The sequence below is a fragment of the Mustela lutreola genome, chromosome 3 (assembly GCF_030435805.1).
Source record: "Mustela lutreola isolate mMusLut2 chromosome 3, mMusLut2.pri, whole genome shotgun sequence".
Lineage (NCBI taxonomy): Eukaryota > Metazoa > Chordata > Mammalia > Carnivora > Mustelidae > Mustela > Mustela lutreola.
In genome coordinates, this window is record NC_081292.1 from 25,783,427 (window position 1) to 25,798,097 (window position 14,671).

The window sequence follows — 14,671 nt, forward strand, 5'->3', positions numbered from 1 at the left end:
ACATATAAAAAAATGGTGTTCTTTTCTCTTTTGAAGGAATGTTTTGATTCAAATTAAAAATCTTTTAAGATAACTGCAAAAAACCCCTTTTATCAATGTATTTTAGAATCAGAAACAATATATTTTGAAAATAAGGTAATTTAGCATCACCTTAGAATAAATTGTATGAGCATGTATATATTTTCTACAACTTTATAGTAAGTGGTCTACTGCCATCACTTTTGCTTCCAGCTTAAAAAGACAGGTTGAATACTCAAGACAGAAAGAATAACCAATGGTGCAAAGGAGAGATATTACTGAATCCAAAACCAGATGGAGAAATAGCCCTTGCAAAAAGAGGTGCAGGGGCACCTGGGTGACTCAGTGCGTTAAGTCTCTGCCTTCGGCCCAGGTCAGTCCTGGGATTGAGCCCCACATTGAGCTCTCTGCTCTGCAGGGAGCCTGCTTCCTTCTCTCTCTCTCTGTCTACCTCTCTGCCTACTTGTTTGTGATCTCTATCAAATAAATAAAATTTAAAAAACCAAACCTTTAAAAAAAAGAAGATGCAATTACTGTTTTTACAGTAAGGAAGGACAAGAGAATGAATATGAATAAAAAAGAATAGGAATTTTGGAATTAGATTAAACTATGTTAACAGTGTAGAGTTTATAGCAATTTTCAGTTTTTTCTTAATTTTAATCTCAGAATATTCTATGAAAATCATAAATCAATTGTGTAATTTTTATTTATTTATTTATTTATTTTAAAGATTTTATGAATTACAGTGAGAGAGGGAACACAAGCAGGGAGAGTGGGGGAGGGAGAAGCAGCTCCCTGCTCAATTCCAGGACCCTGGGATCATAACGTGAGTCTAAGGCAGGTACTTAATGCCTAAACCCAGGCACCACGTAACTGTGTAATTTTAAAAGAGGAAAAAAAATCCTATTGTAAAATTTCCTACTCCAAATCTCATTTTGGTAAAAATGACCTCAGATTTTCTAATGCACGGTTATCATTTTTGAAGTTATTAATTTAAATATATTTAGTGAATCATTTTCTTTGTGAAGATATTAAACAAATATTATTGAGGTCATTTTGATAATATTTATTTTCTGCATGTTTAGTATTTTGATATTTTTTTCCTTTAGAAATGGTTTGCAGATGCTTTAATTTTTATGTCAGCCTTCATGCCTGGATAGTTTCTACTTGTACAGTGATAATTTTATAAAATATATATCTGCTTTAGTGAGGAATTTCTCCATCTGTCAGGAAATTGTCTGGACCTTTACATTAACCAAAAAAGCAATAACTAAACAAACAAACAAACAAAAAACCTAAATATATATTCACTTTTTTTTTAAGATTTTATTTATTTTATTTGATAGACAGGGATTACAAGTAGGCAGAGAAGTAGGCAGAGAGAGAGGAGGAAGCAGGCTCCCTGCTGAGCAGAGAGCCTGATGCGGGACTCGATCCCAGGACCCTGAGAAAATGACCTGAGCCGAAGGCAGCAGCTTAACCCACTGAGCCACCCAGGCGCCCCTATATTCACTCTTAATACAAGGCTCTTGGAATTCCTTTGTTCCCTTATTTCTTGTATTCCCTTTTCTAACTCAATCACCATCTTTGGTCTTCCATATTTCTGTATTTGTTCATATTTTATTTATTTGTATAAATAAAATTTTATTAGTTCTCTTGGGTTAGAATAGGAAAAAAATTACATATCTTAGAAAATTCACATCATTTTTTCATTGACAGTTTTGATATTATAGTGCGTTTTTGCAATAGTAAGTATAATTTTTAAAAAGTAATAGTGAAGGGCACCTGGGTAGCTTAGTTGGTTAGGCATCTGCCTTTGCTCAGGTCATGATTTTAGGGTCCTGGGATAGAGTCCTGCATAGGGCTCCCTGCTTGTCTGGGTCTGCTTCTCCCTCTCCCTTGGCCTGCTGCTCTCCCTGCCTGTGCTCTCTCTCTATCTGAAAAATAAATAAATAAAATCTTAAAAAAAAAAAAAAAAAAGATAGTGTAGGGTGTCGAAGTGGCTCAATCGGTTAAGCATCTACCTTCAGCTCAGGTCATTATCCCAAAGGTCCTGGATTTGAGTCCCACAGGTTCCCTGATCAGTGAGGACTATGCTTCTCCCTCTCCTCCTGTCCCTCCCCCACTCATGCTCTCTCTTAAATAAATAAAAGTATAAAAGTTATTAAAAAAAAATAAACATGGTCGTGTTTAAACATGGTCCAATATAATCACAGTGAAGATCAACAGTTGTTTTTCAAGGTATGGTGTTGCATATCATATGCTTGATGATTCCATACTTTGAAATTAAAAATGTGTTCAATCATTTATTTTGGAAAGTTCTATCAGATTGAGTATCCTACCAATATAGAAATATATATTTTTAATGAAAGTTAGCTGTAAGTTTTTTTTAAATATGACTCAGAGTAGTTCATAAAATGAAAACACAGTTAATTTGTTCAAGATATCAATTTTTTAGATATTACTAAGCTTGGATTCTTCTGAAGACCTCCTATTCCATTGATTTCTGCCCTCTCTGTGTTGTTTTATACTTTTATATTTTCCTCCTAGAGTCTGTTCGAGTGTAACTGTGATCCAAGATGGAGTCATTTTGCAGATGCCCAGACTCTTTATTTAGATAGTGGGGGGAAAAATTAACAGCTTTCATAGTTATTTCCATAATTGAGGAGAATAATTGAGTGCTCAATATGTGTTACTTATTGTGTTATGTGTTACATATTACAAATGATATGTCATCACATGATCACAACAGATGAGGAAGTTGAGGTTTTCAGACATTTTTCACCTTCTCAAAGTCATAAAAATGGGAAAGAAAAGTTAGGATTTGAAATTTCTTTGAGTCTCTTTAGCTTAAACTGTTGGCCACAGCTCTAACCTACTTACCCCATTGTAGTTACTGGTATTGTTAATCTTTGAACACATAAGGGAGTGGGACCATCACTGGTCATCTTTGGGATAGTAGCAGAGAACTTACGTGCTTATCATTAGAAAGTGCCTCTCTCCAAGCTGTGTATTTGTTTTCTATAATCAAAAGAAGCTCCCCAATGGGGGGGGAGCTTCTTTTGATTATAGAAAACAAATACACAGCTTGGAGAGAGGCACCTGTACCCCTGGGGATAAAAATATATGTTTATAAAAAATAAAAAAATTATAAAAAAAAAAAAAAAAAAAAGAAGCTCAAACACTTCCTACTTAAACAAGATGCAGCCACAGAAGACTGTGGCTAAACTAGAATATTATAATCAAATACAAATATAGTGACAAACAGAGTGACCTTGACCTTGAATTATTAATCATTACTTGAGAAAATAGTAATTCAAATTACTTCCAGACCAGGTCTTATATTAAGACTTTTTTTTTTTTTTTAACTTATCACTGGCTTCTAACCACTAACCTCTCTAGTACAAGTTAACATATCATCTCCGTAAGAGCAAAGATCACTGCAATAGTTTGTTAACCAAACTCCTTCCTTCCACCTTTGCTCCCTTAAAGTTTACTCTTCACCTAGCAGCCAATACGATTGCTTTAAAACATAAAGTAACATAATGTCATTCCTTCACTTCGCAATCTTATAACAACTGTCCAGTTCTCTCAGAGTAAAGGTAAAAAGCCTTACTGTGCCTGCAAATTCATAAATGATCTGCCCCTAATCTCTAATCACATCCTTAACTAAATTTCATGCCCTGGTCCCCTTCATTTGCTTAGTTCTAATCCCATTACTTTCCACGCTGTTTCTAGAACACAGCAAATGGTTCACATGATAGGAGGTGAATAGATGCAGGTTATAAGCAATTTAAATAACCTTCAGAGAGTATCTTACCCAAGAATCATTTGTCCAGTTATAGGTATATGGTGGCTCTGGAATAAGGCATTTTAGATCCTATATCTGCATTACTAAACATATATATTTAACTTTATTATGCATATATAGTAAAGATATTTATTCAGTCTCTATATATTTTTTAATAAATTTCTATATAATAGGATATATTTGAGAGGTTGAGAAAAAAATAGATAAGTGCCTGGAATTTTTTTTAGTAAAATCAAAGATGCAATGAGTAGATAAATATACAATGTATTCGATAATGTATAGGAAATAACATGGAAGAAGCTTATGGGTTAGGAGGAGTTATTTTATAGATAGTTAAAGAGGACCTCATGGGTAATTTTACCTATGAAGAAAAAAACTGAAGTGAGAATGTAGCAGCTGTAGACTCCTAGAGAAAGCATTTTTCCAGACTAACACAAGAATAAATGTAAAGACCTGGAGGCAAGTGCATGTTTAATATTTTCAAGCCAGAGCAAGGAAGCCAGTGTGCCAAATAACAGAGATTGAGGAAGAAAGTGGTGGGAAATGAGTTCTGAAAATTAGCACAGACAGATCACATAGGCCATTGTCTGGGCACTGCCTTTACTCTCAGTGAAATGAGGAAGCATTAGAAGATTTGACACAGAGGAAAGGCATAATTTGAGCAATCTTCTAAAACGATTGCTACAGTTGCTATTTAAGGAGAGATTGCAGGGAGTCAGGAGCAGAAACAGGAAAGCAACAACACAGCAAAACTACTATTGGCAACACAGATGAGAAATTACGGGGGCTTGGATCAAGGTGGTAACTCTGTAGGGGTGAGAGATATTAGGTTCTTGATTTTGAAAGTATTCATAACAGGATTTGCTCAATGATGTGGATGTGAAAAGTAAAAGAAAAAGAAAAAGATGAAGCAAGAATGACTACCAAGGTTTACGGTGTTCAAGTAGAAAGTGTATTTTACACACTTTTCTGAGTGTGTTTTATATTTAAAAAGAACCACTTTTAAAAATATATTCAAGGGATACCTGGGTGGCTCAGTCAGTTTAGCTTCTGCCTTCAGCTCAGGTCATGATCCAAGGGTCCTGGTTCAAGCCCAGTGTCTGGCCCCCTACTCAGCAGGGAGCCTGCTTCTCCCTCTGCCTCTCCCCTACTCATGCTCTCTCTCATTCTTGGTCTTTCTCTCTCTCTCTCAAATAAAAAAATAAAATCTTAAAAAATGTCCATGAGAGACTATAGACTCTGAAAAACAATCTGAGGTTTTGAAGGGGTTAGGGGTGGGATGTTGGGGGAGCCTGGTGGTTGGTATTATGGAGGGCACATATGGCATGGAGCACAGGGTGTGGTGCATAAACAATGAGTTCTGTTAAGCTGAAAAGAAATTAATAAAAAAATGTATTTGAGTATACGTTGACACACAGTGTTACATTAGTTTCAGTGTATAACATAGTGGTACAATTTCTCTAGTGTAGCTACAATTTGCCACCATACAATACTAATAAAAATATCTTACTATATTCCTTATGCTATGCCTTTTATTCTTGTGATTTATTCATCATGTAAATGGAAGTCTATATCTCCTACTCCCTTTCACCCATTTTTTTTCTTTTTGTTTTAATTTCAATACAATTCGCCAACATATAATAGTACATCAATAGTTTCGGATGTAGAGTTCAATAATTCAACAGTTGTGTATAATACCCAGTTCTCATCACATCACTTGCCCTCCTTAATGCCCATCACCCAGTTACCCATCCCCCCACCCACTACCCCTCCAGCAATCCTGTTTGTTTCCTATAGTTAAGAGACTCTCATGATTTTTCTCCCTCTCTGATGACTTCCCATTCAATTTTCCTTCCCTTCCCCTATGATCCTCTGTGCTGTTTCTTATATTCCTTATATGCATGAGCATATGATACCTTTCTCTGATTGACTTATTTCACTCAGTATAATATCCACCAGTTCCATCCTTGTTGATATAAATGATAAGTATTCAGCCTTTCTGATGGCTGAGTAATAATGCATTATATATATATATATATATAATGCATATAACTTCCTTATCTATTCATCTGTTGATGGATACCTTGGCTCTTTCCACAGTTAGACTATTGTGGACATTGCTGCTATAAACATTGAGGTTTAGGTGCCCCTTTGTTTCATGACATCTGTATCTTTGAGGTAAATATCTAGTAGTACAATTGCTGGGTTATAGGATAGCTCTATTTTTAACTTATTGAGGAACCACCATACCGTTATCTGGACTGGCTGTACTAGCTTGCATTCCCACCTACAGTGTAGGAGGACTCCCCTTTCTCCACATATTTGCCAACATATGCCATTTCCTGACTTGTCAGTTTTAGCCATAATGACCAGTGTGAAGTGGTATCCCCATTGTGGTTTTGGTTTATATTTCCCTTATGCCATGATTTTTTCATGCTGTCTGTTGACAATTTGTATGTCTTCTTTGAAGAAACATCTGTTCATGTCTTCTGCCCATTTCTTGACTGGATTCTTTGTATTTTGGATGTTAAGTTTGATATGTTCTTTATACATCTTGGATACTAGCCCTTTATCTAATATGTTTACAAAATCTTCTCTCATTCCATAGGTTGCCTTTTAGTTTTGTTGACTTTTTCCTTTGCTCTAAAGGGGCTTTTTATCTTGATGAAGATAGTTCATTTTGCTTTTGTTTCCCTTGCCTTTGGAGATATGTTTAGCAAGAAGTTGCTGCAGCCAAGGTCTAAGAGGTTGCTACTTATGCTCTTTTCTAAGATTTTGATGGATTCCTATCCTATGTTTAGGTCTTAACATCCATTATGAGTTTGAGTCTTGTGTAAGGAAATGGTCGAGTTTTATTTTTCTACATATGGCTGTCCAATTTTCTCAACACCATTTATTAAAGACACTTTTTCCATTGGATATTATTTCCTGCTTTGTCAAAGATTAGTTGACCATAGAGTTAAGTGTCCATTTCTGGGTTCTGTAGTCTGTTCCACTGATCTATGTGTCTGTTTCTATGCCAATACCATACTGTCTTGGTGATTATAGCTTTGTAATATAGCTTGAAGCCAGCATTGTGATGCCACTAGCTTTAGTTTTCTTTTTCCTCTTTCTTTTGGCCATTCAAGGTCTTTTCTGATTCCATACAAATTTTAGGATTATTTATTCCAGTTCTGTGAAAAATGTTGATGGTATTTTTATAGGGACTGCATTGAATATGTAGATTGTTCTGAGTAGCATAGACATTTTAACAATAATTATTTTTCCAATCCATGAACATGGAACATTTTTCCATTTCTTTGTGTTTTCCTCAATTCTTTCCTAAGTGTTCTGTAGATTTTAGAGTACAGAACCATTATCTCTTTGGTTAAGTTTATTCCTAGATATATTATGATTTTTGGTGCAATTGGAAATGGTATTGATTCCTTAATTTCTCTTTCTTCTGTCTCACTGTTAGTGTATGGAAATGCCACTGATTTCCATTGATTGATGATATCAATTCCACTGATTTTATATCCTGCCACATTACTGAATTCCTATATGAGTTCTAGCAATTTTGAGGTGGAGTCTTTTGGGTTTTCCACATAAAATATCATGACATTGGCAGAGAGTGAGTGTTTGATTTCTTCTTTACTGATTTGAATGCCTTTCATTTCTTTTTGTTACCTGATTGCTGAGGCTAAGATTTCTAGTACTATATTGAACAAGAGTGTTGAGAGAGGTCATCCCTATCATGTTCCTGACCTTATGGGAAAAGAGCTCAGTTTTTGCCACTGAAAATGATATTTGCTATTCCTTCCTTCCTTCCTTCCTTCCTTCCTTCCTTCCTTCCTTCCTTCCTTTCTTTCTTTCTTTTGTATATGGCTTTTGTGACATTGAGGTATATTACCTCTATTCCCAAACTCTGGAGAGTTTTAATCAAGAAAGGATGCTGTATTGTGTCAAATGCTGTTTTTGCTCACTTGAGAGAATCATATGATTCGTGTCCTTTTATTAATGTACTGTATCATGGAGATTGATTTGCAAATTTCACCACCCTTGCAGCCCAGGAATAAATCCCACTTGGTTGTAGTAAATAATTCTTTTAATGTATTGTTGGATTCTATTGGTTAGGATCATGGTGAGAATTTTGACATCCATGTTCATCAGGGATATTGGTCTGTAATTCTCTTTTTTCATGGAGTATTTGATTTTGGGATCAAGGTAATGTTGGCTTCATAGAATGAGTTTGTAAGTTTTCCTTCCATTCCTATTTTTTGGAAAAAGTTTAAGAAGAATAGGTATTAGTTCTTTATTAGTTCTTCATTAAATGTTTGGTAGAATTCCCCTAGGAAGCCATCTGATCCTGGTCTCCTTTTTTGGGAAATTTTTGATGACTATTTCGATTTCCTTGCTAGTTATGGGTCTTCTCAGGCTTCTATTTCTTCCTATTTCAGTTTTGGTAGTTTATAGGTTTCTAGGAACTTATACTTTTCTTCCAGAATGCCTAATTTATTGGCATATAGTTGCTCATAATATATTCTTAAAATTGATTGTATTTCCTTCACGTTGGTCATGATCTTTCCTCTTTTCATTCATGATTTTAGTAATTTGGGTCCTTTCTCTTTTCTTGTTGATAAGTCTGGCGAGGAGTTTATCGACATTGTAAATTCTTTCAAAGAAACAATTTCTAATTTCTTTGATCTGTTCCACTTATTCTTTTGGTTTCTATTTCATTCATTTTGATTCTGATCTTTATTATTTGTCTTCTCTTGCTTGGTTTAGGGTTTATTTGCTGTTCTTTTTCCAGTTCCTTTAGGTGTAAGGTTAGCTTGTATATTTGAGACTTTCCTAATTTTTGGAGAAGGGCTCATATTGCAATGTATTTCCCTCTTAGGATAATTTTTGCAGTATCCAAAAGTTTTGAGAAGTTGTGTCTTCATTGTCATTTGTTTCCATTAGTTTTTTTTTTAATCCTTCTTTAATTTTCTGGTTGACCCATTCATTTCTTAGTAGGATGCTCTTAAACCATCATGCATGTGAGTTCCTTCCAAATTTCCTCTAGTAATTGAGTTCCAGGTTCAAAGCACTGTGGTCTGAAAATATGCAGGGAATGATCCTAGTCTTTTGTGACCCAGTAGCTGATCCATTCTGGAGAATGTTCCATGCGTACTTGAGAAGAATGTGCATTCTGTTGCTTTAGGATGGAATGCTCTTTATTTATCTGTGAAGTCCATCTGGTCCAGTGTGTCATTCAAAGCCCTTGTTTCTTTATTGATCATTTGCTTAGATGATCTATTCATTGCTGTGAGTGGGGTGTTAAAGTCCCCTAATATTATTGTATTATTATCAAGGTGTTTCTTTAATATTGTAATTATTTGCTTTATATAATTTGCCACAACCAATGTAGGAGCATAACCATTTATAATTGTTAGATATTCTTTTTGCATAGACCCTTCAAGTATGATATAGTGCCTTTCTTCATCCCTTACTACAATCTTTGGTTTAAAATCTAATTTGTCTGGGGGCGTCTGGGTGGCTCAGTGGGTTAAGCCTCTGCCTTCGGCTCAGGTCATGATCTCAGGGTTCTGGGATCGAGCCCCGCATCAGGCTCTCTGCTCAGCGGGGAGCCTGCTTCCCTCTCTGTCTCTGCCTGCCTCTCTGCCTACTTGTGATCTCTGTCTGTTAAATAAATAAATAGAATCTTTAAAATAAATAAATAAATAAATAAAATCTGATTTGTCTGATAAAAGGATTGCCACACCAGCCTTCTTTTGATGTCCATTAGCATGATAAATAGTTCTCCATCCTCTCACTTTCAATCTGAAGGTGCCTTTGGGTCTAAAGTGAGTCTCTTGTAGACAGCATATGGATGGTCTTGCTTTTTATCCAGTCTGATACCCTGTGCCTTTTGATTGGAGCATTTAGCCCATTTACATTCAGAGTAACTGTTGAAAGATAGAAATTCAGTTTCGTTGTATGACCTGTAACATGCCTGTTTCTGTAGATTATTTCTTTCTGGTCTATGTGACTTTGGGGCTATTCCTTCACTTATAGGATGGGAAGATTTCCTTTAATAGTTCTTGCATGGCTGGTTAAGTGATCACAAATTCTTTTAGTTTCTTTTTGTCTTGGAAGCTCTTTATCTCTCCTTGTATTCTTTTTTTTTGGGGGGGGGTTCTTAATATAATTTTTTTAATTTTTTATAAACATATATTTTTATCCCCAGGGGTACAGGTCTGTGAATCACCAGATTTACACACTTCACAGCACTCACCAAAACACATACCCTCCCCAATGTCCATAATGTCCATAATGTCTCCTTGTATTCTGAATGATGGATTTGTTGGATAGAGTATTCTTGGTTGTATACTTTTATCATTTGGTACCCTGAATATTTCATATCAGCCCTTTCTGGCCTGGGAGGTCTCTCTGGATATGTCTTCTGCCAGTCTAATGTTCCTACCCTTGCAAGTTAATGGCCTCTTGTCTGAAGCTGCTTTCAGAATTTTCTCTTATCTCTGAAATCTGCAAACTTCACTATTATGTGTCAGGGTGTTGATCTATTTTTATTGATTTATGAGGGGGGTTCTCTGTAACTCCTGAACTTGAGTCTCTGTTTCCTTCTCCATGTTAGAGAAGTTTTCTGCTATGATTTGTTCAACTATACCTAATGCTTCTCTTTCTTCTTCCTCTGGGAACAAAGTAGTTCTAAAATTGTTTCACTTTATGGTGTTGCTGATTTCTCAAAACCTCCCCTCATGGCCCATTAGTTGTTTTTCTCTCTTTTGCTCAGCATCCTTCCTTTCCATCATTTTGTCTTCTATGTCATTGACTCTCACTTCTGCCTCATTTACACTAGCTATTAGAGCATCCATTTTAGACTACATCTCAGTTAAAGGATTTTTAATTTCAGCTTGATTAGATTTAATTTCTACACTAAGAGATTCTCTAGTGTCTTTTATGCTGTTTTTCAAGCCCACCTAGGAACTTTATAATTATTTTTCTGAGTTCAATTTCTGGCATTTTACTTATATCCATATCAATTAGATCTATGGCAGAGAGAATTACCACTAGTTCTTTTGTTTTTTGTTATGAATTTCTCCTTCTGGTCATTTTGTCCAGAGAAGAACAGATGAACAAGAGAACAAAATGACAAACCATAACCCATATATGACAGTGCAAGTAAGCCAAAAATGAGGAGTATATCTGTAAAATGTAAATGCAAAAATGAAAATTAAAAAAAGACTTAAACATAGATTTGATAAAATGAGAAACTAGTTGAAAAAGAGGGAAAAAAAAGGAAAAAAAGATATTTTAAACTGAAGGGCTACAGACTCATGAGAGAAGAAAAACCTCAAGTTCTATATATTCCTTTCCCCTACTGCAGAATCTTTTTCAGTTCTGAGTGATCCATAAACTTGGTATGTGGCTGATGTTCCTGCTAATCTTCTGGAAGAGAAACCTGTTGCATGGATTCTCAGGTGTCTTTTTTGGGCAGAGTTGCATGGCCCCTGGCCAGGGAGCTAAGCTCAGTGTAACCTGCTTTGGGTTGCTCTATGTGGCATTTGTTCCTTATTGGCTTTTCATGCCACTTTAGAGGATGAAAAATAATGTAAATAAATAACACCAAAATGGCAGTGCCCAGATCTCCAGTCCTTGACCTAAATGATCTTGGCTCCCACTGTTCAGTGCTCAGTCAAGCACCATTGTGTAGTCATAGTCTGCAGACTCCTGCAATGCACACCCACACCAATCCTCCCACGGGATGGAGGGGCTATTTCACGGCAGCCTACTGCTTTCTTGAGAACTGCTCCATGAACAGTTGTCCGATGGTAGGGGAACCTGTACCACTCATCCCTGGGAGAAGGATGAGGGTCACACAGGGGTTTTGCTGCTTGTTGGGCCCCTGCTTGGAGAGGGGTCTCTGGATAGATCTGCTGTTCATGGTTTATGGCAACACCAAGCTGAGAGTCCACTGCTGGCCTCACTGATTGCAGAGGCTTCCCCGCTCCAATGCCTGGGAACTCTGGCACACTCAGGTGCTCATGTTCTTTCTGTGACCCCATGGATCCTGAAACCACACTGTCCCATCTAGGGTTCTGCTCTTTGCCACGTGAGCACCTTTCAGGTAGGGATGTCCCCCATGGGAGCAGATTTCTAAAAGTTCCAATTTTGTGCTTCACTGCTGTATCACATTCTAGTAACCAACTTTTGTTTTTTTTTTAAGATTTTTATTTATTTATTTCACAGACAGAGATCACAAGTAGGCAGAGAGGCAGGCAGAAAGAGGAGGAAGCAGGCTCCCCACTGAGCAGAGACTGAGCATGCGGGGCTGGATCCCAGGACCCTGAGATCATGATCTGACCCGAAGGCAGAGGCTTTAACCCACTGAGCCCCCAGGTGCCCTCCAGTAGCCAGCTTTTGAAGGCTCTCTCCCCCTGCAGTTTATCTTCCCATATATCCTCTCAAATTCACTTCTCCACACCTTGCAAAAAGTGGTCAGTTTTCTATTTTTAGACTTGCAGACATTATTTTCTTGGATCTCAGGTTGAATTTACAGGTTTTCAGAATGATTTGATAGGTATCTAGCTGAATTTAGGCGACCAGATGAAACGAGGGCACCCTACTCTTCGGCCATCTTCCCTTTTTCTCTCCCCTTCACCCATTTTCTCCTTGTCCCCTTCACACACCTGCTCTCTGGCATTCATCAGTTCTTTGTATTTATAGGTCTCATCCTGTTGTTTGTTTATTCATTTTTTTTAATATTCCACATATGAGTGAAATCATGGTATTTGTCTTTCCCTACCTGACTTATTTCATTTAGTGTAATACCTTCTAGGTCCATCCATGTTGTTGCAAATGGCACAGTCTCATCTTTTTATGGCTGTGTAATATTCATTTGTATTTATACCATATTTTTCCTATCTGCTTATTGTTTACAGATGAGCATTCAGTTTGCTTCCATATCTTGGGTACTGTAAATTATGCTGCATATATCTTTTTGAGTTAGTGTTTTTGTTTTCTTTGGATAAATACTCAGTGGAGTCACTGGATCATATGATAATTCTATTTTTAATTTCTTGAGGAAACTCCATACTATTTTCCACTGACTATACCAGTTCATATCCCCATCTTTTTAAAATGAAACAATGAGAGAGAAAAAAAAAAAAAAGAAAAGAAAATGCCTTTATTTGCTACTTTATTTTTTCTTGTGAGTTGCTGTTCAAGGATTTTAAGAAATGCATGGTAGTTTTTTTTTTGTTGTTGTTTATTTGTTTGTTTTGTTTTGCTTTTTTAATTTCAGCAAACATCCATTACCCTTAGAAATTAGGGTTCTAAAAAATGATCATTATTAACTTCTCTTTCAGTGGAAAGGGAAGCAAAATTGCAGTAGATTAAGTAATACATGATGGTTGAATTTTTTATAGAAGACAGTCAACATAATTTTGCATTCTAAATAATTATCAATTGATTGATTGATCTTCACATACTGATCCAAGTAAATACACAAAAGAATACCTGCTTGAAAAGTAATGCAGTCAGGAAGACGACTTTTGCTTCATATTTACCAACTTCTTAGGATTAGAGATTTAATCATTTACTTAAGGTTGGCTTTACAACTGATAACAAGAAATTAAATTTGATGATACCTTTCTCTAGTGCCTACCAACATTTTCATATTACTGACTTACAACAGATTCATATATATATGACTTATAATGTATATTTATATAAGTTTTATTTTCATGTTTTGTTTTTCCAGTAAAAAGATACTTTTTGCCACTATGAAACTTTCTGACCTATTAGATGTTACCAGTAGGAATGGAGACTAATTTTTCTGTTATATTTTTCTAATCCTGTTTTTTTTTTAATACTCTGCTTGAATTTAGCCTTGGATCAACTGTGCAATTCTCTTGTGATGAAGATTATGTCCTACAAGGTGCTAAGAGCATCACTTGTCAACGGATAGCTGAAGTCTTTGCTGCTTGGAGTGATCACAGGCCTGTTTGTAAAGGTAAAGAAAAACCTTTAAAATCAAAATGCTCTCTTAACAACATTTTAATAGTGTGAACTTTGTTCCATGGGCATAAGGTTCAATTAAATCTTTGAGCTGTAATGCAGTCTTTAAGGAAATACTTATCCCATGTACTTAGCAATATTTGCTGAAGATCTCTGATATGCAAACTGCTGTGTTAGGTTTCCAAGGAGTTTCCAACGTAATAATTATAAAAATATGCAATACAATGTACTGGTGAGGCTCTGGCTTCCCATATTACCAGTAACTGAAGATAAGATTTGTTCTTATCACCTTTCTACAAATTAAGCATTTCCATATCAATTAACTAAAGCCCCTTTTTCTAAATTTTATTAAGCAATGTTTGAAAATGCCTCATCTAGATTTCCTGGCTCCCTTAATTGCTTTTTTGTTGTTGTTGTTCTTTTTTGTAAGATTTTATTTGTTTGAGAGTAAGAGAGAGCACAAGCAAGGTGAAGGGCAGAGAGAGAAGCAGACTCCCTGCTGAGCAGGGACCCACTCTATAGATTCCCCTCAGGTGTAATAAGGGTGTTCTCAGGGGACTAGAGAAAGGGTAGATTTGAGAGCTACTCTAAAGGGACAAAGAGAAAGTATCTGACTACTGCCTGGATATGGAAAAAGAAAGTGACAAGAAAGAATCAAAGATGATACCCCAAGATGAGTCCATGATATCAGAGAAATCCTATGCTGTTAATAAGTATGAAGAAAATGAAAATTGCAGTTGTTTGGAAGATTATCCAGCCACTACAACATTGTCATCATTAGTAATACTTTCAGACACTTCCTCTGGGGAAATCACTGGGCACTAACCGCTGCATATACTT

At 36.1% G+C, this 14,671-nt stretch overlaps 1 protein-coding gene across 2 annotated transcripts in view; it reads left to right on the plus strand.

Moving 5' to 3' along the window:
* Window positions 1–14,671, plus strand: part of CSMD3 (CUB and Sushi multiple domains 3) — a 1,244,673-nt gene that overhangs the window by 543,694 nt on the left and 686,308 nt on the right. For both annotated transcript variants that reach the window (XM_059165746.1, XM_059165745.1), the window contains one exon: window positions 13,702–13,826. In XM_059165746.1, the coding sequence (XP_059021729.1) occupies window positions 13,702–13,826 (125 nt within the window). The remainder of the gene's footprint in view (window positions 1–13,701; window positions 13,827–14,671) is intronic.